Source organism: Apteryx rowi, unplaced genomic scaffold (assembly GCF_003343035.1).
Source record: "Apteryx rowi isolate R43461 unplaced genomic scaffold, aptRow1 scaffold_165, whole genome shotgun sequence".
Lineage (NCBI taxonomy): Eukaryota > Metazoa > Chordata > Aves > Apterygiformes > Apterygidae > Apteryx > Apteryx rowi.
This window is the reverse complement of record NW_020447919.1, coordinates 1,497,663-1,521,923: the sequence shown is the minus strand read 5'-3', so window position 1 is coordinate 1,521,923 and position 24,261 is coordinate 1,497,663. Positions and strand designations below refer to the sequence as shown.

The window sequence follows — 24,261 nt, the reverse complement described above, 5'->3', positions numbered from 1 at the left end:
TTGAGACACTGAGAATCTGGAAATCCCAACCACAGATAAAAACTTCCTTGCAGCTACATAAAGTCACAGTATTTTTCTGACAAACTTTGGCTGAGAGTTTTGAGCACTTTTAACTTATCAGCCTTGCAGTGCATTTTACAAGGAGAGTGAAGTCTTCTGGCATAAATCACTGACTTAAAGGAAAACAACTGTGTAATAATATTACAAGATATACAGAACAGGATGCACTTGGATTCTAGTTTCTGTTCATTGGCTCACCAGAGAGAAGGATCATAAATCAGAGATAGAGAATGGAAATCAAAGAAAAGTAACAGGAAGTGTCAAAATGAAAACCTGGCAGAAATTACCAATAGGAGGAAAAGAAAAAAGACTCCAGATGTTTAAAAAAAACCCCAAACCTGGGAAAGATTCAGTGAACAAAAGATCTACAAGCAGAAAAGAAACAAGAAATAATAGCTTGGGTGGGGGTCTCTTCCTCTTTCTTTATCACACACAAGCCAGGTCTAGAGAGGCAAGAAAATAAGCATCTATGAGGATGAGGGAGGTAAAGGGGGAAAAGCCATATAAACATCATCTCCTCTCCTTTCTTCCCATGAAGCAAAGCTCTGGAAACTCTGATCCTAGAAATATTTCAATTGAGCTCACAATTCAAAAGGTTCATTAAATCCAGGATTATTACCATGAGAGAACTTGATTACAGCAGCCAGACTGTAATGTTTAAGGGGTTCTTTATTTCTACATACCTACATAATGTAGTGTTCAAAGTCACATGGCGAGCATGTGAATCCTGGGCCTGCACAGTACCAAAGCTTTTTCCTGTGGGGCCATCTACCGGCTCCACTTTCGCACAGCAGACGCTCTGCACAACCTGCTGCCTGCAACGATACAGAACCAGGTTCAGTTTATTTCTGTAATGGTGATTGCTTTATCAGATGCGCAGAATGTCAGTGATCTAGAAGCAATCATGAACAATTCATCACAGAATATTATTCCAGGCTACGTTGAAGAGTGTGGTTTTTCTGTAACCTGTCATATACCACACGATGCCGTAACTGTAACTGGTGTGCAAGACTACAAACTGCTAATGACTTCTGTGAATGGCGTATGAAACTCAAGCACACACAAAATACATCCAGCTGCACTCACAAACTCAAGAGGTGAATTTATGGTTCTCTTTCAGGAAGAATTAACAGGAAAATCCTAAACAAATGAGTTCAAATCTAGATGAATTGGATTGATTTTTACATCAGTCTTCTGGGAAAAAAAAAAAATCTAGCTCCACTCCCCACTCACACTTCCATTGCAGAGATGTTCTCCCTCCCTTCCCTGTATCTGTGTCATATTTAATCCAACAATGGTCCCAAATTTTAGTAATTGTGACGTGAAGGTACTTTACATCTTTTCTCCAGCAAAATAACTCAAGCAAAGAAATTCATATTGTGGGTTGAAGTCTTTTTCAAACAAAACTGAATGCAGGAATTAATTTGCAAACTGATACTTTGGAAGACAAAGTCATTAAGTGATCCATATTTAATTTTGTAAAGAATCAAGCTCAGTCAATAGACTCCTGAATCAAGAATAGATAGATTACATGTTTATTTATACATGATCACTTCAGGGTAATTTTACCAACTGGTATATATTTGCATCATGCTGCTATTAAACTACAATGTATTATTGTACATCTCATTTTCAAGCTGCTTAAACTTTTAGCCATTCTTAAGACTATGATTTGTTAAAAACAAAACAAAAACCCCAAGCACCTTTCTCACCTTCTGTTCCAGAAATGCTTTAAAAGTTTTATGACTGTTTGGACAACATTCATAACCCATACTGTAAAGTGAAAGAAAATCCTTCAGTCCTAGCACATGCCATAAAAAAATAAAGTCATGTTTTAAGAAACCAAAATATCCCCAATTATTAAAAGAAAATGTAAACAGACCCACTGACTGTAATTTACATTTGAAAGACTTACTGCCCTTCAAAACCAGAATCTTCTCTCTCAGAATAGAGAGGAAAATTGATACACCTTCCAGCTTAGAGCTTTGGTTGCTCTAATCCAGTATTGTGCAGCCAGACTACCTTTTATTTGCATTTCGTTTAAGCACAGAACTTTTCCACCAAAATAAGTACCTTCTGCTTTCTGTACTAGATTTGTCTACTTTGCTCTATTCCAAAGTAGCCACACATATTCAGATATAAGGAGTAGGGAAAACATATTTGCTATATGCACAGGCCCAAATTGCATGTGTTTACAGGTAAACAATAAACTGGTAGGTTACAATCAGCCATCAGCCATCTRACCAGAAGACTTCTAAAGGAAAAAGCATGATTCTTCTGTTTAAGTACTGTTAGGGCATCCCAAGCTCYGAGATTAAAAAAAAAGAACAATATATCTCTTAGTTAAAAACAAGATCATGTTAATAGACCTGCTGCTGTTAGCAATCCTTAGCATTGCAGACATCAAAAGTAACACTAGGCCTGTTTATTCATTAGTTATTTTCATGAATAAAGCTACAAAGCTTTCCAGTTATTTCATATGCCTCATGACACTGCTGGGGCTCAGAATCACCTCCTCAACTTTGGGACAAATCAGAAAGGCCACAGAAGACAAAACACAGACATTCTTTGGTATTTTTTGGCATTCTACTGCATTGCAATGATACTTATACCTCAATATTAAGTCTCGCAAATCTGTACTGTAAAGATGCAGGAGTTCTTAACAAAACAAGCCCTTTTTTATCTGTGGGCTGGCTGTGTAACATATGAAGTAATCCTGTCAAGCTAACAAAACCCAGTGCTTCTCCACAGCCCGCAGCCAATGAAAAATCCCCTCGAGTGACATATCCCAGGAGAGTTCTGGAGCAGTGGGAAGTAACATCTGGGAGAGGGTCTGACCAAAGACCAAGAATTAGATCTTTATGTTCCTCAGTTATTTCTTTATCTGAAACACTGGGAGGGTCACTTTCTAGAACCTTCACATTATCCTTCTTCTTCTTCTCCTCCCTTTTTAGTTTCTGTATCTTGTGCTTGAATATGTCATGATGTTTGGGTTCTTGAGGACCACAGAAGAGCTGATCTTTGCTTAGATGCACCAAATCTTCCTCTGTTGGGATGCAAATCATAGCATGTAATTCAGGGTTCCCCTTTCTCAAGAGAGACAAGTTGACCCATACTAGAGCCCTCGGATATCTCATCAAGATTGGCAAAAGGGTATGTTCAGTCATTTCCTTCGGTCCCAGTCTAGAAACAAGGCGGACTCTACGATCTTTTCCAGAAGTGGGATAGCACCAGGCTGATAACTGCATTAGTAATTTCTCACTCCTATTATAAAATTTTAAAAATAAATGTTAGGGATATTGATTAACAAATAGTACTACAGAAATCCAGAACCCTGCATATTTGCAAGGGCATGATTAAAAAGCCCTGGGGCTTTCTGTAACCTTCCAAGCTTACATTTATATCACTCTTATCATAAAAAGAAACATAGATGACAAGAATTCATGTGCAGAACTATTTTTCAGAAGACCACATTACTTTTTAAAACCCATTTTAGTCACAAATGCTCTAGAACCTTCAGTGACATTCATTCAGTCCAGAACTGCCTTTATTCTCTTTCCATGCTAACTACACAAAAATAAAAGACCTGCATTCAGGCACTTCTCCTCAAATGTTATTGCCCTCATGCATTGCATTGGAATGCAGGAGAGTCTCCATTTGCTCTGTGGACCTTGTAAGTAGTGCAAGAACCATCTGTGATAATGTTTTAGAGAAGAGGATGCCAGCAGATATAGAGAACAAGTTTTTAAATCACAGATATGAGGCTCTGAACACTCAGTCCAAATGAAAGCAGGCAGAATATGCCAACTCCAAGGAAATGCTAAACTCAGGAGTGTTATTTAAGATAATTCCTTATTTCATCTAGGCACTAAGTTCACTGGGGAAAGGTAGAATGAAGGGCTTCCACTCAACAAGAAGTTCTGATCCACAGCAAAACTTTCTAATCTCCTCCTCACTGCAGTTCAATCAAATCATTCTCTCATCTTAATACTCAAGGCTGAGTTCTTCCTTTTCCCAATTCACAGAATCACAGAGTAGTTGAGGTTGGAAGGGGCATCTGGAGATCATCTGGTCCAACCCCCCTGCTCAAGCAGGGTCACCTAGAGCAGGTTGCCCAGGATCATGTCTGGTCAGGTTTTGAGTATCTCCAAGGATGGAGACTCCACAACCTCTCTGGGCAACCTGTTCCAGCGTTCACAGTAAAGAAGTGTTTTCTTGTCTTCAGGTGGAATTTCCTGTGTTTTAGTTTGTACCCATTGCCTTTTGTCCTGTCACTGGGCACCACTGAAAAAAGTCTGGCCCCATCCTCTTGACACCCTCCCATCAGATATTTATACACATTGATAAGATCCCCCCTGAGCCTGTATCATTTTGACATACCTGAGAACAATAAAGATACTCTTTGTCATAGTTTCATCTCTCTCACCAAAGCCCTGGGTGCTTGCAACATCCTCTATCATTATGGCACCTTCAGAGCTTATTTCCATGGTCTCCTCTACCTTGCCAGTCTCAGGTGAAGCTTCTTTGACCACTTCTGGTTTGGGGTCACAAAGGCTCTGCCCTTCGGTTGCATAGCTCTCAGTGCATAGGAAGGAAGGACATACAAATTCTCCTGAAGCTTTCATTCTTTCTTCCCAGTTCTTTGTCAGCTGCCCCCAAGGACAGAGGAAAGGGGACAGAGTGCCCAACTTGACATAATTTGCCCTTTTTGCAGGTGGACGTCTAAACGACAAATGAAGTAGGTAAGAATATTTGTTTCCAGGGCCCTTATTCAGCCCTTAGCTAACACTTTGAAAAAAGGCYGTTTGCCCACTTTGCCATGCTAGTCTAATAATATTTTCCTTTTTCAAAAACAAGTATATAGAAAACAATTTAACTGTGCATTCACTTTTCAATCTCATTGAGAAAGAATTTTGAATATTTAGAAGTTTTACTTCTGCACAATGCTGCTGTATTTCTGGCTTCCATATCCTTTCAGCCATGCTGAATATTTCTATCTACTGTGACCTACACCACCGCCTTCTCCTCTAAACTTCTCCTACTTTCCCCTCCTAGCTGAAGGGAACCTGACACTTGCTTGTCCAAAGGATGCTTCCAGTTGCCCCACACTCATGGTCAAGAGTTCTGTGTTTGTTGTAGTGAAAATGAAGGCAAATTTCAGAATATCTAGTATTAAACTGAAATACCTCTTCACTCATTTTATTCTTCAGCACTTCACACACATTTTGATATTCTGCCTTTGCCTGCTCTTACCTCCTCCCTTGTTTGCTGCTAAGGAAGCTTGAAATGGTTTTGTTTATTTTATTGTGTTATGCAGCCTTGTTACAGCCTTTTAATTGAGCGTATCTCTGGGAATGGAAGGTTTCAGTTAATTTACATGCCCCATTTAGCCGAGCTTTTCTGTTATACACATCTTGGATTTTTTTTTTTTTATTATACTGGGATTTAAAAACACTAGTGAAAGATCTTCATAAAAATCAAATTCTAAATGAACACAACAACAGATAATTAAGAGAATATTTTAAGCAGCATCCATTTTTTTTATTCTAACAATCTATCTTGAAGAAGTTAATATTACCGTTTGAATTTTTCAAGAAGACTGTTTTCCAGTTCTTTGGCAAATTGGATTCCCGCAGGGCAGTCTGGATAATCATTTGGAGTATGAGGTGTTCTTTTATATTCAGAATGTTTTAAACACTCCTGCAAGCCACCGACTCGTACACCTCGATAGATCTGTTATAAAAACAAAACCCCAAAAGCTGTGTTTATATTGATTCCGGGTTCCCAACTGAAACAAAATATTAATACCCCAGAAGCTACTGCCTTAGAAAATGGAAAGTCTATCACTTTAGCTTTTAAAAATCAACTTAAAGTATGGTTTTCACAGATCTAAGCCTCATTTCAACAAAAATGTTAGTTATACTTTTTAAATTTAATTCTGGAAGAGCTATAACAAAACCGAATAGAATTTCATAGGTTGTGATTTTAAATTTTGCCAGGAGTGTCATATTAGTTCTACAAAGTCACTGCCCATTTATTTTTACTGTACAATAGAGATCATTGCAATTGTTCCCCCTGTACATTCAAAAGTGTCAAGTTAACTGCAGAAAGGCATTAAAAACAGCCATCTAAATATTCAAAGCAGAATGTTCCAAACAGTATACCAGAAGAGTATTCAGCCTAAATTAAACATTGTGTTTCAAGCTCCCCAAAATCAAGCACAACCAATCTGCAGACAGCAGGGTGGAGACAGCCAAGCTGGAAGTGAATTAGCTATAGGCACCAAATGATTTCTCTTTAGTTATTAGAGACACATGCCCTTAGAAACATAAAACCAAAGAGCTGTATCATCAGCTTTCTCTCCTTACTCCCCCTCAACTGTCATTTCCTGCTTCAAACTTCCATGCCAGTAGAGTTATATCTGATAGAAGATATAGAAAGCTATTACTTTTTTTGAGCTTTTAAGACCAAGTCACTGTCATCACCCAGTTCAAACACCCTCTTAAAAGTGGGATTTTGATCCTGTAATTGTGAATCCATTACACAATGTTAAGTACTCTCTAAAATCCATGTTTCAAACCAAATTATATCATTTGTTGTGTTTGCTTGCAATCTGCAACGAAAGTCACTTACAAAAGGAATCCAGAAAGCCATGCCCCAGCCCTTTGGGAGGTAGATGTCCCAGCCACTCCCCCATCCTGGTCGATCTTCTCCAGCCATTTTCCCTGGCTGCTGCACCAACAGTACAGGAATCTTAGATTCACAAGGACCCAAATCAAGTTGTGATCCAGGTACCAGTAACTGACCTCTCATACGGTTTAAATCCTGAGAAGGAGGAGACATTTCCCATAAGTTAGTAACCATTTTTTCCTCTTCTAGATATCCTCCTGAGATACAGACATGAGGTGATCTTATAACTAGAAAGAATAAATTAGCAGTATGCTACACATTCGAACTGACTTTCATCTAGGCATGAAAAATGCCTTTAGGAAAAGTATTAAGTATCCTTTTTTTCCTTCTAACTTCCACAGACCTTGATGGAGGGCAAGTCCTGAAACTCAGGGCAAAAACATACAGCACATATGAAGGAGGAAAAAACAAGTATTGCAACTTCATATTTATCAAGGGGTTTGCCCCCAAGATTGGACAGARTAGGTGCTTTCAAATAGTCTGTCAATACACAGAGCAAATTGGATCTACATCTAGGGACAGGGGAAGAACATTTTGTCATGAATCGGTTTCATGTAAAGCACACTGGCACAGATGCTGCGTTAATCACCAGTTGTTATACTTCATGGTACCAAATTAATTAAAAATATATTTGTAAAAAAAACCCAGATCACTAGACTGCAACTTTACACATCTCTTTTGTGTCAGCCATTCTAAGGTAAGCATTACAGTTCATGACAGGATGGGGAACACTGTCATGTACATAAAGATGGTGCTGACATCTGTTCTGCCCTAGTGTAACATTTTGGAAGTACTCCACTTTTTTACCCTAAGACAGACAGTCTGAAAGACCACACAACTAATGTGTATCAAGAGAATATTTAGAGAGAGGTTTCTGCCACGCAAATATTTTCTCTTTTTGATAAGTACGGTGCCAAGAGTTAATCACCACTCACGACTATATCACATTTTTGCCCATGCATTTGTGGGTTGGTCCTTCATTGCCAGTTTGTTATAGAAAATGTCAAGATAGGTTTCAAAACTGTAACAGCGCATTTAAAGATGTCTATAAATCACAGATATTGATCAGAATGCCCACAATACAGTGTGTTACAGTCCAGAGCCAGTTTCCTCTGTTAGGGATTTAGTTTCATCTCCTTCAACTCTTTCGTCAAGAGAATCCTCCTGGCTAGGACTGAGAATAAAACAGACAGAGCCTCTCTGTGTCACTTCATCCCTTCTATCTGCTATAAATGAGTCAAGGTAAAGTAGGAAAATCCAGTTCCAAACCTTTTAGATATAAAAATCTAGAGTTATTTAGTCCTGTAAACAATCCAATAAAGCTTTTTTTTAAATTGAATCATGAACAATAGTTATGCAAAAACATTACACAAAGGCCAAAGGATATTTCCATTCAGCAGCTGGATACTACTACATTAGAAAATTATGGCTCTTTGATTTACGCAGATTTTATGGTCTCACTGTATAGATCATTAACCATTTTCTCCACAATAATCGACATTGTTAGTTACCTGCTCTGAGATTTTATTTTCAGTGACGTTCTTACAGATGTCCTGGTCCCAGATAAAGCTGTGAGCGCATTCTACAGGTACACCCTCAAGGAACAGCTGCCTAACTTTATCATAATCTACAAAAGAAAAAGATCCTTCAAACAAAATCCACATTTTAATGTCTTAAGTATCAAATTATCAAAATCACTCAAATATCACAAGTCAAATGAGCAGAAAACTAGGGAAAGAAACTATTTAAAAGCTTAACAAGCATCAGAGCTTCTGGAATATCTTATTATCTTAAAACATATGATTTTTCAAATACAAAATACGAAATACAGTACCTGTTAGTTTATTTCACATAATTAACCTGGTATTCTCTTATGAATAGACATTTCTTAGTACAAATGACACGACCTTTGGCAAAATAAGTTACATCTTGAATATTTACACCTTTAGTATTCTGGTATTTGACCTTTCAGGAAGAGCATGAAGCTTACCACATTTGGTAAAAGTCAGAGCAACATTACAAAGCCTGAAATAAGTCTCCCTAGCAAACTTGTAAGACAAGTGAAGATAACTTTTAGAGAGTGTACATACAGGAAATGGTTTAAAATGAATCTGACCAGCATGCAACTACCTACTCAGCACTAGCTTCCCACTGTCTGGATCTTTTCAGGCTCTACACTCTGAGGAAGACACTATGCTTTGCTTATGTTTGCAGAGTCTAATAGTTGTGTGATTAGAAAATTGTAAAAGTGGGAAGTACCTAGTTTTAATACGCTAACATGGATTACTCTTCTAGAAACATAACTCTAACTTCTCTGGTCTTAGCTACTAGAACAAGGAGACCCATGAAGACAGAGATAGCACAGGCAGTAGCTGCTGCAGAACTAGCTACACAATTAGGTTAGGAACAACAATCCTYGGAGAGTAACAATAGCCTCCCTTTCTAACTGACACCTGATGACACCCAATGAGGCAGACTGGAGAGTGGCAGTTAGACCTGAGTCTTGAGTTTCCCAGGTAGGGGAGAAACTACCACCCCATAGGATGCCCCCACTGCACATTTAATAGGTGTGCAGGAGATTGTGAACGATCCTGTAACTCTTCCTACACAGCATTAGAAAGTCATTCAGGTGGAAAACATGGAAAACAGCAGCCTCTTTCCTTGCCCAACCATTAATCTTTCCTGTTCACTCCTTACTGCTTCTTGTAAGGCTGTCCTCCCCTTTTCTGCTCCCTTACCATGATGTCCCTTTGATTTTCTGCTACACGACAGTTACCTTCCTTCGTCCCTCTACCTTCCTTTGTCCTTCTGCCTACTCTTAACTTATATAGTAGTGACCTGTTTGTGTAACACCAAGTCCTTTAGCAGAGCCTGAATTAGAAGGTGCCATATGCAGCTTACCTCTTCCTGTTAGCTGATCAAGGACCTTCTCCCTCCTCTGAACAACAGTCAGAGAGGGCAGATGCAGTTTTAAGTTCATGAGGAGATAAAAACAAAAAACAAACAAAAAAACACTTGGAAAAGAACCAGAAAGTAACGCCACCTTTTCTGAACGTTTGTGGTTTAGAAGGTGTTTTTTTGTGTTTTTTTTTGTGTGCACGTGCAGGTGAAGGATATCCCCAAAGCAGAGAGACCTTGAAGATGGTCATTTCTGGCCATACACAGGAAAAAGGGCATAGGTACCTTCTTTCTCTTGACTTCCTATCTTACATCATCACCTCTTTACCATGGCCCTCCTTCCTGAGGGACAATCGGCTCAGGCAGCAGGAGAGAGATTACTGTGGGATGAGTAATCTGCAGTAAACTGCCTGGAAAACTTCTGCTGATTTTGCCATCTTGATCACATCTTCACAGACATGACAAGCAGAGTGAAGGAGGGGAATTACTTCTTGTGGTTGCTAACTCCTTTACCAGTTCAAACCAATATCTGTAAACAAGTGCTCATCTTGCTTCTTAGCAGGAGGGAACCAAAGCAGGAGGTCACATATGCAGCAACATTTTATATAGGAACATTTATAATTAAAAAGTAGCTAAGCAGAACTAATTTAACAGGAGAACGGCTGTTCCAGACACAGAGGCTAGAATAGGAGGACGTAAGAAAATCCAAGTAGGGAAAGAGTTRTGCAGAGAGTTAAAAGACAGTAACTGAAATTGGTGTTCAACCTGATTTAAGTGAAAGGTAAGGTTAGATTATTCTGACATCTTGGAAACAAGCTGCCAAGAAAATGAAATATTTTCAAATTTCTGGAACCTTTCACTTGTCCTGTTTGCTACTGTTTGCTAGCTGGTTATTATGTTTCACATATTAGGTGAGACAGTCAGTGCATCCAGTCACCCTAACTGGAAATGTCTACATAGCAGTTAATACACCAACTCTATTGTATATGCTCTTGCAGATGTTTCAAGAACATTCAAATCCAACCTGCACTGAAGTGTTGTATAAACTAGTTTCAAAATGAAAGTTTCTGAAGTCATGCATGCACCCTTCACTTTCAGACATGCCTAGCATCTTGGCTGTCTGGCAGGCTCCTCTTGCAACAGTAATTTTTTTGCACTGGAATTTCATCATTCAAAGATTAGAAACCAGAAAGAGTAGGTATCTTCTTGGAGAAATATACAGCATTGGGAGGACTTAACAGCAAAAAAGAAACTTCTGAGTAGCTTTTAGCACCTGGTTGGCCTTGCCAGGATTCGAACCTGGATCATCTGTATGGTCARACAGAGGCTTCCACTGAGCACAAGACCAGCTTTGGTGCATGTCCCTCCCTCACAATTGCTGTTCTTAAACCTACACAACTTTCAAGCTGTTTCTGACAGGTGCTGTTGAAAGAGGAAAGAAACATTCTGAATTTGAATGCTAGAGGGAAACAGCAAGATACAATCAGTGGAACATCACAGTAAATGATATCAGAGGTGTAGAAAGAAGCTGAATCTCTTGCCTTTGCCAATTCCATGAAAGGCAGAGCATAAGCGAGGCACTTTACCTTGATATTTTTCAGGGTCTGGCATGGCTTTTGTTTTCTTTTTTGGCAAGTTGACACGAGGATCTCCAACAGTCAGGCCCAGGATTGTACCTGCTGGCATTTCTGAAGGCGAACTTATCCCTTTAAAAATACACAGATTGACACTGTGATGAAACCACTAATTTTTCTAATGTTTTTCTGCACCACTGTTTTGTGCATTTTTGCTTGAAGGGATGTGACATGGCTGTAAGCCAAAGAAGTAATCCAGAGTACTCAACATGTTTTGAAAACTCTCCAGTGCTTGTTAGATGCCCAATAACACAGAGACAGCACTAGCAGCATAAGAACTACTTCGCAGTAATATTCATAGAAGTGAAGTCTTCTTAAAGACTCAATCATCCTTTGTATTTGACAAAACACTTAGAAAACAAACTCTTGTTTTATACTTGCCCTTGCAGAGAAAGGAAATTAAAACACGTCTTTAAAAGTTTTACCGCATCTCCGCTTAAGTGCCTCACCTCAGGTAGCTCAAGTACAGAGTGAAATCTACCAGAGCCAGTTCCTTACCTGTTTCAGCACTAAAAGGTGAAGAGACATTGTTAACTTTATGATACTTTACATCTCTGCTAAATATACAACCGTTCAGTAAGAGTAAAAATATATAAAGCAATATATAATACTTTCACTTGGGGTATGGGCCTACCATTTTGTTTGTGGAGGTATTGCATAACTTATTTTCTTACTTAGGTATATGGGTGGGAGAACATGAGAGTATATGTTGGACTGTATAGCTCCTCAGCATCTCAAATCTATACTGATGAAGATGTGAAACAAGATTTAATTTACCTATTAAGATTTTGGACTACATTGAGAATTACTGTTGCTTTAAATAAACCAATCTAACAATTCCTAGATCTTTGACATGCAACAGTGACTACCCAACTACATGCTCACTGGTATGACTTCTGATCAAGCAAAGAATAAGCATTTCCAAATTACAGCTAACTTGTCATGCCATTTTTCACTAGCGGATTTTAAGAGGGTTTTCCTTCCCCTTCCTCCCATACCACCCACACTCCCAAATACCTGCTAATAGCTCAAAGATAGCAGTTTGATGTTGATGAAGAGATACTTTTTCAGAGTCCTTGCAGTTTTCTACCCACCAGTTATTAAGTTCTGTCTCTGAATCCGCCATCTCCTGGAAAACAACACCATCTAATTAAACTCAAGTGGTCATTTAGTATTTTCTATTAGTATGAATTCACTCTAAGTTTGCCTTAATCACTACAGTCACTTTTCTCCTTTTCAAATTTCAAAACAAAATCATATTTTTCTTGACGCTTAAGCAGAAAATAGGTTTATTCCTATACTCCACCTTACAGTACTCCCCTATAAGCATGATTGGTTTAACCTGTGTTCCAAAAATAAACAAAAACAACCCACATTGCTTCCCAGTTCTGTAGTTAATGATTTCTTATAGAAAACCAGAGATTTCATGACTTCCTCATGTTTGCTGCAAGAGACAGAAAAAAATTAAAACCTGAGTGATGCTATATGCCAAGAGGTGGACAAAATACTAAATCCTGGAGAAATTAAGTATTTGATTTAGAACATGGAAGCCTTCTATAACGTATGTCTTGTCATCTAGAGCGCTCTAACTCATTGCTCAAGAAGTAGGACCTACAGCTTGACAAAGAGAATATGAGTTATTCTAGGCCTCTCAACACAATACACCACTACTGCAGAAAATTCAAAGCCTACTCTATAGCACCACAGCTTCTTTTATCTTGCGCCACACTTTTCAAATCCTGATCAAAGTTCTTCCTTGGAGATCAATATTAATCAAGAGACTCAATACATAGAAGGTAATAGAGTAAAAGTACATAGCTCAGCMTTTAAAATAAATCAGACTAGATAGTTTGGGATTCTTTCTAACAAAAACAACTATTGAATTTGCACATTCTAGACACATGCTTATTAAAATTACAGTAATATCCAAACTGTCAATTTCCTTACTGTTTGAAGAGAAGCAGCTTTCAGGGTTTCTGTAAGGACAGAGTGCGATAATGGGCCAATCAGCCGATATCTGAGAATCTCCATAGTTTGATCACTGAAACAGAGGGAATTTCCATGTGAGTGTACATTCACACAATGCATAACAGAGTACTGGGAAAATAATTCAAGTCAGAATCCTGTTTAAGAGTCACAGTTTCTGACCCTGCTATGAACAAACCTGATCACAATGCCAGTAGTTGGTGAGGTCCAGGAGTAGGGCTGGAATGGATCTCTAGTTCCATCACCAATTATTTTTTTCACTGGCACAGCTTTTTCTCCGTCTTTATCCTTTTTCTTTCTTTTCTTGCCAAGGCTCACAGCAACATCTGTTTGTTTTTCCTCTTGAATTAATGTTGTAAATGGCTCAGGAATACAGATTTCTTCAGGCTCTGAACACTCAAAAATTGCTTTTAACTCACTCAGTATATCCTAAGGAAAAACGAAAAGTTTGGATTAAGAGGATAAGCAGCATACTGCAAAGCCTAAGTATAGTTTTAAGAATTATATTCTACCATTTTATTTTCTTGTATGAATTTAAGGAAGTAATCTTGATTTTGCTGAAGTCCATGGCTTACTATCAAGTGCTGAATGTAGTATTATTGCTAAGAAATTAATTTCACTGAAATTAATAGAAGAAAATTGCAAGGGCACTAAAATTAGCTTTCTTTTTCAAAAATAAAAGTTTATAATTAAGTACTAGGTTATGACTGCCAGTGATGAGAGAGGCCAACCTTAGCCTCTTGGGGGTGGCTGTGGAAAGGAAGAGAATCAAACAACATCATATTGCAAAGTGATGTGAAATAAGTGTCACAAGAAAATTAACAAGCCAGAAGCCAGAATGCCAAAAACAATTCTGAAACAACTTCAGATGCATGCACTTTCTGTACAATTTTTAAAGAGTTGCAGAACATAAAATACTGTTAGAGCAGAAACAGTCCACTAACTTTTAACTCCTAAAGCCATGTATTATATCCAGCTCTTCTAAGCCTTTCAGAAGGAATCTTCAGGATAAGAAATGTACAATGCACGAAGAAATTAGAGTTCAAAGTTCAAGGAACAAAATACCTGTTTGAGAGCTGGATGCATCCAGATCCATAACTGTCTGTTTTCAGACCCATCCTTGGGTTTCCAAATAAATGTAACAGGACCAAGCATATCCTCAGGATAACGATCTGCCTGGTAAAGATTCAGGGAACCCTGGAATCTTCCAGACAGACAAAACTCTGCTCCAAACGTTAAACCTGAAGAAAAACATACTTACTGAAAAATGAAGTAGCCTCTTAAATAAATAAATAAATAAATAAAAGCCTGCTGGAACAGTACCAAATAAAGAATACATACAATAATTTTTTAATAAACAACTGAAAATAAGAAAGTCTGATCCTGGTGTGAGACATTACAAACAGGTTCTCCAACCAAAATCACAACTCAGTATCAACTCCGTTACAGTTATTCAGATTGGTTTCAGTAGGATATTAAAAAAAAGAAAAGCATGGGTCATCCTTTAGTCTATTCAGAATCTTAACTTTATTTCAAACTAGTTAAATATTACCTGTGTCAGGGCTACATATTCGAGCAAGCTGCTTCAGAAGCTCATTCTCTTTACCATTCAGCTCCAGACAACAATAATATGATAAATCCTGAAATAACAGGATAGTGGTAAAGTGAGAATAACTCTTAAAAGTGAACCTGGCAAGAAAGTACCAGATAGAGCTTAACAACTTTAMTGTAAAGTAATAACTTTTCATGCATTAAAATTTTAGTAAAAGGGGCATCAAACAGTGATTTTTTTTTTTTTAMTTTAAAATTGTGAGGTATAAGGGCTAACCTGCCTCTCAAACCAACAGACAAAAAAGGTCACACAACAAAGTGTCTGTCTTCAGTAACATCCTACTCAGGAAGATGACAGAGGGATCCACTGAATCTCTTAGCTTTAATGGCAGAAGATGCAGTATTTTAGTCCAACTTGCCATTCTAATATATAAAACTCTTTTAAAGATTCATCTTGTTCTCTCTTATACTTCCCACCCTTCATTACAGTTATGAAATTATTCACTTCATACTTAGTTATAACAGCTGACACAACACTAATTCAAAGAGACAGAAATATTCATTATAACTGAATAGCCAATTATTTCACCTTGGCAAAATAACAAAGAAAACAGCTGCAAACGTGGTACCTGAAGAAGGCAGTGTTTTGTCATGGCTCGGTAACAGGCCCTGTAGCTCTTTTCCGTAGGTCTATCTGCTAAACAGTATCCCCATTTCTTTATCATATGGAATCTCTTTGCATGCCAAATATGTGTTTCTAGCCATATATTCTTTCTTTGCCTGCGATTAAACTCTGCTACCAAGTTTATGTGGCGTCTTCTAGCTTTGCGGCATTTAGTCTTGGATTGTTCTTTTTTCTGATGCACAGCTTTCTCTGCCTGTTTTTAAAAGAGAGTATAATGAAGTAAATCTCAAACCCACAAACTTATATTGACAAAAAGAGCTAACATATATAAGGATACAGGAAATACTAGCATAACTTGAGTTATACTGCATTCTGATGTTAGTTATCTGTAAGTCTACCGTCTCATTTGAAGATAACTAGCACTTTGAAATTTTATACACAACCACCATCCACACATGTGCATCAAGGTTTGTTTGGAACATATAGATAGGCCTAGTTTCCCACATTCAGAAACTTACCAGGGAACAGTGAGATCTGCTGCCTTCTGTTTGAAGTGTTTACTCATCATCAAAACATCCCCCACAAACAAATGAACATGACTTTAGGAACACCTGGAGATTAGAGGTCATACAGCAGCAGTACAGACCCTTCATTCAGCTCTATTTTGCTGTGCTTATCAGACTTGTCTTTCACAAGAGGGACATTTAAAGAGAAGCATGCAGAATACAGCTTCTGAATTTTCCAAGAGAATTAGAGCCTAAGAAAAACCTGGGCATAATATTGAACATAACATTTGATTGTTATCCATCTTGTCAATGTTCCAGTATTTGGCTATAACATAAATGGCAAATTCTGTAACATTTAACACTCCTGTAGCTTTATCAAAATCTAGGTTTGCGGTAACTTTTTTTAACACAGTACTCTTTATATACACCTGAACTGGGTGAACACAAGAATTGCAACATAGTTAACAAGAATGCCAACAACTAAAAATAAACAAAAGACCTTCAGTTAAAGAAATGTCAAAATAATTTGAAGTTTAGCAAAGTACTCAACCTTCTTAGGATGGATTTTCAGTTTCATAAAGGCACTCTTATTCATTGGTTCTACTGGGTATAACATAACTTTCTAAATTATTTAGGTACTGGCCACATGTTAGAAAATAACTTTTCTCATGTATTGAGGTATACAAAGAAAGCTGGACTTTACCAGCTAAATTTTTGAGAAGAAAGGAGGCAACAATTTTTCTTGTGCTGTTAGAGGAAAGAAAACAACAACTGACAGCTAAATAAAATCTCTTGCTAACTCCTCTTCTGCCTGAGCTACATGTTTCACAGCCCAGATAGGGATTCCCAACCTAGAAATAGCCATCCAAGTTCTTGTCTTAATTTGCTGAGTTTGCACGTTTTGAATGAAGAAAGTCAGAAAGATACAGCTGGGAAAAATCCTACAGAAAAGCAGATAAGCAAACAGGAAGAGGAGGCATAGGGAAAAAGCAGGGTGTATGCAAAGACATTCAAATGCTTTTAAGACAGAAAATTTAAGACAGATTTTCAGCACACTCAGCAAGGAAAGAAATCAGCTACAGTGCTACCATTCTGCCTTTAACTAAGTCCAGTTGTCTGTGCACACAGGGCATAATGGCACTGCAGCTCTCAAGCCTGTCACTAAGACATGGGAAAGGGGAGTCATCTGTCCCCAGTGACAGGAGGCAAAAGATAGCAGTGGACAGATATAGCTAAGTGGAGCATTAATTTGCCAGTCTCACCTGTTATGTGATGATATGCTGAACACCAGGAGTCACAAAGTCAGACACCATGGAAAACTGTCTCTAGCTCACCTGCCCCTTTTGATCATTAATGCTGTTCATCCATCTGGCATTAAGGAGACTGTCAGCTAGCACCATGAGGATATTTAGTGTTTCTACAAGGTGCAGAAGTGAACAAGGAAGGGCTACTGGCAATTTCTTATCAATCTCCTGATAAACATCCAGTCATGGACAGAATTACTAGGGGTGAATGAATGGCTGCCTCTCTCAAGACTTGATTTTTCTTTTTGCGAAGAGAAGTGTTAGAAAGAAATAGGGTCCATATGACAAAAAACATTTCTTAGGATGCCCTTCCTAAGCTGACCAAGGAGCAGTTGACAAGAGGCCTTTGGTTATAAAAATAATAGTGCACTAGTTTGAGATCTGGAGGGAATAACAATGTTACAGGTAACTAAACACTAAAGCAAACCATGATGTCAAAACAGAAATGCAAGAAAAATAAAACAAGTCCCAAGTCATGACCAGACCCATCATTCAACCACAGAGCAGGCAAGATAAGCCACTAGACAACGGTACGTAAGTGTCTGATTTGTTCATAAAAACTATTAGGGAAAAAAAAAAAAAAGAGATGTGGTACTGTAGATGAAAAACATGTTTGTCTTCAAGATTATGAAGAGGTAAGAGATGGTCCAGATAAGTGTTCAGTTGAAAATGGTCATGATAAAGGATCTAAAAAACACAAGGAAGTGCAGCAGAATTAGGACAGTGGACTTCAAAGAAGTAGGCTTAAAACAGTGAGAACTAATAGGCAAGCCTTTAGAAAAGGGAATAGCTCAGGAGATGTGAAAACTGCAAGAAAACAGGATAAAAACAACCTGTGTAAATGCACAAACTACACCAAAAAACCTGATGACAGAAAACATAACAAGAGAAATACAGCCGCACCAGGGACAATTAAATCATCTCAAAAATCCAAGAAAAATCATACCATGAGTGGAAACAAGGACCTGAGACTAAGTGTGAGCACGTACAAAGAAGTCAGAAAGGCTGCCACGTAAAGGAATTAAAAAGTGCAGGAGACAAAAGAATAAGGTATAAGCATTAAAGAAATCACGATTACTTAGCAAGGACAGACTTCATAACTAATGATGTAAAATACTCAATGCCTTCTTCCTTCAGTTTTCACAAAAGAGGCCAAATTGCATGAAATCTCCTGTCATGACTAACAAAGTGAAAGGAATGCCATCCAGAGCAATGAAAAGAGAGGTCCATCATTATGAAGATCCAATAAAACACACCCTAATCAGCATGTGCAAAAGTACCTGAAGCAATTTCTGAATCATGAACAATTATCTTCAGAAACTCATGGAGAAGGGGGAAGGGTCCCAGAGAACTTGAAAAAGACAAAGCAAAGGAAAAAAGGAATGCAAGAAATTACATGTCAATCAGTCAAACTTAATACAGAGAAAACTCAAGCAAACTCATTTAATCACTTTAAGAAGAGTCTAGAGAAAAAGTGATCAACGTCAAACATCAGAGAGAGCACCTCACAAGGAAATCCTACTGAACCTAAACAAAAAAACCCAACCAAACAAACCACCACCACCAACAACAAAAAAAACAAACCACCACCACACACACAGGAATTGCATAGTGGGTAAGGACCAAGTAACTACATGGGAGCATTCTGACTAAACCCTGAGATACTACCCCAAAAGGAAGGTTTCATGAGCAGTCAGGGATAGTCAAGTCTTGTGCTGCATGCAAACTGGCAAATGATTTTGATGTACCTCCCATGCTTGAGCGATGACACATGAACTGTGATAGGGCTATTCTGGCTTGAGCCCTGCAGGATGGCACCCCATAGCTGCAGGCCACACAGGTGCTATCAAAGATTCTTGGATCACCTGAGATCCAGATGTACCACCAGAACAGTCCCTCCTGCAGTGGACCATTTCATCATCACTACTCTAATGACTTTTCAAGAAGTTCAATAATCATGGAGCCAAGTGGTTAAACTGATCTACTTTGGTTAACGTCTAGAACTGAGGTGTTTCTGCATTCTGGATCCAAACATCAGTCAAAGTTTGAGAATGTGTGTAAAGACTGGGGTTTTGCAGATAAGCTCAGATTTAAACATTAGTAATGTATAACTGAACACTGTACATTAGCTATGCTCCCTTAACTCTGAAAGCAGAGTACCTCACACTGACCATATGCGATATCTCCAAATACCAAACCATCATGAAAAAGCTAAAATACCACCAATTCACACCCCTGCTGACTTCACAGCATGCTGTCTAGGTAGCTAAGCCCTGCATCTCAACAGCTGACTTAAAGGTATATATTAAATTGGGCAACATTCAAGCCCATAGACAGCAGGCTAATGGGACATATTAAGTTATTGCCAGTTTATTCCTATTCTGTAAAACCACCTGAATTAACCATACTCACGGATTTCAAAATCTCTGCAGTCCAGACCAGGTCTTTCAGAATATTAAACTCAGATCTGTTTGAGAGACTGTGGTTAGCTTTTAAGCACCAGATGAGGGCTATAGTCCACAGATACTTTTTGCTACCTCTAATAATTCTTAAGATGCTTTCACAGAGGTTAAACACTCTGAAGGAATTGCATGCACAAGATGGAGAAAAATGCTTACAAATGTTGCTCAATATAAGGTGTAGTTTATCAAATACTATAAGATGCATTTGTACCTCTTTTTTGGCAGTCTCTTGGAGCCGCCTGGGTAGGCGTTTAATATTGTGACTCATAGCTCGCCTTCGCATGTGCCGAGGTAGCGTCTGGAAAACTAGCGAGTTTGAAGACTTCTGTGCAACTGCCTTCAACATGGCATTGATCTCAGCAGCACGAGCTTGAGCAAAAGTAGATGCTGGAATGAGAAGAACCATATCAGAGCATGACAAATGGTAAAAAATCAAAGAAGGGGACTCTGTACTTAAATTACTGAACTCCAGCAGAGCATTCTTACAGTACATCAGTCTAATGACTCCTTGAGACAAAAAATATTGTATACTCTCTGTTACTGAAGTAATTTCCATTCTTCAGATACTCTGAAGTTTACAGATATGGTTAAGCAAATACTCGTAAGAGCATGAACTTGAAAGTCTTGGTATAACCAAGAGGTCCTATTTGAATTAAGTACTTTTCTATTAAATTACAGTAGCAATCTTTTCAGGTGTTGTTCACAGAGGTGAAAAAACTTCAACATGGAGAAACAGGAAGCAGTACTCAGAGTTTTTAAAAAAGATCAAATAAACAAGTCAAGGAAGAGGTTCATCTTTTTTTACGATCATGAAAGCACATTCATAGACAGAGCACTGCCACATTTTGAAAAACTAGGTTGCCCCTTTGCTTTCCTAAATAAAGGTTCTGTTAGAAGAAAGTTCTCTTTAACTCACACAATGAACATAAGCAGTTTCACTGGCTACATTAAAAGCAGATTTCAGTATTCATTTTGCTGGTAAACAGCACCAAAATCCATACTCCTCCTTACAAGTAAGTGCAATTTTTCAACTCAAGAGGACTGAAAGGACTCACTGAACAATTACTGGTCATCCATTCTAGTACACAACTATTTCTGTATTTTGGAAAAAATCAGGTAAAACAGAAGACTAAAGGCACATGCCAAATATAGCTTCAGTCCTAATTTTTGCTGTTGCACAAAAACAAAGACAGCAAACCTAATTAGTAGCAAGTTGCCCTGGACTTATAATTTATAACCTTTTTCATAAATACAAACCGGTAATGTATTTAGGCATTTCCTCAGAAGCACTCTGGCATCCTCCTTGCCATCCTCCTCTTCCTCTGCCTCCTCTGTTTTGCCCTTTTGGAAAATACTGGTCTTTCCTGTAAGAAGTCCCAGATGACTGACGTGAAAATTTCTGCTGTTGATACTGTGGCAGACCCTCAGAATGAACATCTCCTGGAGGGTTTAGATGTAAACAGAGGTAGCAAAAAATACAGTCAAAGTAGTCTGAGTAACTGATAATTCTAAAGTTCTTCCTAATGAGACTGCATTACATATTCCTCTTAGTACGGTTTGCAAATATTTAACATATGTACCTGAAAAAGATGTTAGAAATCATGTCTTATGTACATAAAAAATTAGTTTTTTATTTATAGTAAGAAAGAAAAATTTTGCATTATTATGCAGCAAGTGTAGATTAAGTACCTTTTGCACATTTTGAAAATGGTACCCAATCCAGACTTTGCCTCCAGTATTGCAACAGACCTAATAGGAAAGACCTGACTAAAGTCGGCCTACTCAACTGTCTTCAGCAGTGGTTCCTACTATTGTCTAGTCTGGGTTTTAGTATCACACCAGCAAAGTTGGCATTTCTCCCTCTTACCCCTTAAGTTGTTTTCCATGAGCACAGGTATTCTTTTCTAGTATCTTCTAACTCTTAAATAAGACTTGCATAAACGCATTCTTGTTACAGCAATACATATGTAAGCATGATACATGTAAGTTGGTGCAGTAAATTACAATACACACTTTTCTGATATTAGCATTTAAATCAATATTGAACATTAAATAACAAAAGTCTAAAGTTATCTTCCTAAGTTACAGAAATAAGTAGATAAATTTTCAGGAGTGAAAAGCACCTAACAGCATGTCAAGGAAATTTAAAAGGGCACTGAAGTCCATATTTAGAGACTAGCTTATATTCAACTGTTTCAGTAAAGTTTTGGTTAGGATTTCAAGTACAACTTGAGATATGGTTCTCAGGCAGTTCATGCTAACACACGTGGACTGAAGAGGGCCCAGCCAGCCACTGCCACCATCCCACTCCCTGCATCAAGACTAGTGCTGGAGGTAACATGGTAATACGGTTCAGGGGCTGCTGTATTGAAAATTAATCTGTGTGCCAGTGGTGGAGGAGAGGAGATTGAAAAAAAAAAAAAAGTTAGTTTTCAGATTGATCCGTTTCTTAAACAAGTTCATCACATTGTCCCACAACTGCTACCACTGAGGGTATGAGGAAAGAGGGACAGAGACACAGCCAGGAGCAGATTCATTCTCAATTTAAATGAACTTAAAATGGCACAAAACCTTACTCTTCAGTTTCAAGTAAGCACAAAACTGAAATTTTATGTTCAGCCGCAATGCTGTTTATATTGGTTTAGGCAGTCCCCTCTCAACCACACATCATGTAGCAATGCAGCACTTCAGATGAAAAACTAATTTGTTGGAAAACAAAAATTAATTTTTATGTGGAATGATTCCCTGATCTGGATTCTCCACATGGCTGCACTAACAGCTGAGTGAGCACCATGCAGACAATTAGGTGAGGTGGGAAGGAAATAGCTAGGAGAGAGGGACAGAGGCTGCTTCAGTAAGCAAATTTGAGTAGAACCACAGTCCAGTCAACTGTGGGAGAGTAACTGGACACCAATAACTTGTATCACAAACGCATCCTTTCACAAGTAAATTAGCCTAGAARTGAAGAAAAAATATTTTAAGATCAAAATGGAAGAGCGTATCAAAAGACAATGACTGATTTATGTTAATATCTGAAGAAAATTTTAAATTATTTCAGGTACTACACAGATCCATAGTTTCTAACCCCCATTTAGAATTTTTCATTCCCATTTCTACAAAAAAATGCCATATATACACTAAGATACTCACTAACACTAAAAAAGATTGTTAGCTGGATGAAAATGCATGCTATTCAAAGGGAAAGAAAACTCCAGTCACGTATTCTTAAAAGTTTCCTACCACAAAGTCAGAAAACTGTGCTTAATCTGACAGTACTCCTACAAAGATATCCCCAAATCTTCAGACAGGGCTGACTGTTATTTGCGATGTCATTCTGTCTGCTTACAAACACTTCAGTCACCTAAATGTGCAGAGAAAGAGGCTGCAGTGACACTTAAGCATTTTTTATTCAACCAGAAAGACACAATTTGTCAACATTTGAAGGCCTCGCAGTAAAAAGTCCTGCTCTTGCACATTTTTTTCCCCCCACAAAAGAACATAGCTAAAATGAACATCAAAATGGGAAATGAGAAAAAAACATAAATCTGACTGAGGCATATGGTACATGACAGAGGCTGAAACACACAGATTAAGTCTTCTGGCATTCAGCCTGACAGAGGCCTTCAGATGTTAAACGTTAAATGTTCCAGCAATGACCTAGCAAGAYTGCCATTTTAGGGAAGTGCCTTGCTGCCTCTTGCCACTACCTGTTCACACACCCACAGCCCCCAAGGGCCATAAGGAAAGGTGGTTAGACGTGCTGATCTGGCAGATGAACCATAGGACCAGCAAGCCAAACCAGGTCCCTCTGTGGCGCCTAGATCTGGCAGAAAGAGAAGGGAGATCACTTGTATCACCAAAACTCATTTTAGGACTGCTGATCGCAGGGGGCGGGCGGGGATTTGCAATGCAATCGAAGGGATGACACAGAAAAACGCGTATTAAGAGCTGCACTGCAGAAGCGAGGCTAAAGCAGTCCAGGAAAGGGAGGCGCGCAGGGCCGTACCAGCAGGCGCTAGCAGCGGCGCGGGGCGCGCAGCCCCCGCCGCTCCCTCGCGCGTAACGGCTCCGCGGGGCCGCCGCGGCCGCGGAGGGAGGGTCCCCGCGGGAGGACGACGCGGGGGGAAGGGACAGGGACGCCAGCACGTGGGCACCCACGGCCCGGGGCACAGCCGTACCTGGCGGCGGGCAGGCCCTGCTGCCGCCGGCCGGGAAGGGCCCCGGCTCGGCGAGCAGGGTCACGCTGGCCGGCTGGTTTCTCATCTTCTTGGCCCGCTTCTTCTCCCTCGCCCCGGACATCTCCGGCGCGGAGGGCCGGGGGCCCAAGCCCGCCCGCCGCACTGCCCTGTCCTCTCCCGCCCCGCTCCCTCCGGYAGGCCTGGGGCGCCCGGCGGGGACTGCCGGCCCCTCCGGGGCGGGGAGAGGCGGGTGGGAGCCAACGGGCGGCGCAGCGGCCCGCAGCGACCGGCACCCACCGCCCGCCGCACGCGCCCCGCCCGCCGCACGCGGCCGCGCGAACCCCAGTACCGCGCGTGCGCGCGGCGC

General features: G+C 39.3%; 1 protein-coding gene across 2 annotated transcripts; it reads right to left on the bottom strand.

The window, feature by feature from the left end:
* Nucleotides 1–1,572: 1,572 nt before the first annotated feature.
* POP1 (POP1 homolog, ribonuclease P/MRP subunit) lies at nucleotides 1,573–24,081 on the bottom strand. 2 transcript variants are annotated; one of them, XM_026060162.1, is made up of 15 exons: nucleotides 23,895–24,080; nucleotides 20,974–21,156; nucleotides 19,928–20,103; nucleotides 15,449–15,697; nucleotides 14,821–14,908; nucleotides 14,334–14,509; nucleotides 13,447–13,697; nucleotides 13,230–13,323; nucleotides 12,300–12,411; nucleotides 11,235–11,354; nucleotides 8,262–8,377; nucleotides 6,694–6,885; nucleotides 5,639–5,793; nucleotides 4,441–4,782; nucleotides 1,573–3,324 (listed from the first exon to the last, which is right to left on the bottom strand). In XM_026060162.1, the coding sequence occupies exons 1-15, from the start codon at nucleotides 24,013–24,015 to the stop codon at nucleotides 2,667–2,669; spliced, it is 3,033 nt and encodes a 1,010-aa protein (XP_025915947.1). In that variant the 5' UTR covers nucleotides 24,016–24,080; the 3' UTR covers nucleotides 1,573–2,666. The 2 variants fall into 2 exon arrangements, with proteins under 2 accessions (XP_025915947.1, XP_025915948.1); XM_026060163.1 differs by lacking the exon at nucleotides 4,441–4,782 and having other exon boundaries at nucleotides 23,895–24,081.
* Between the last annotated feature and the right edge of the window lie 180 nt (nucleotides 24,082–24,261).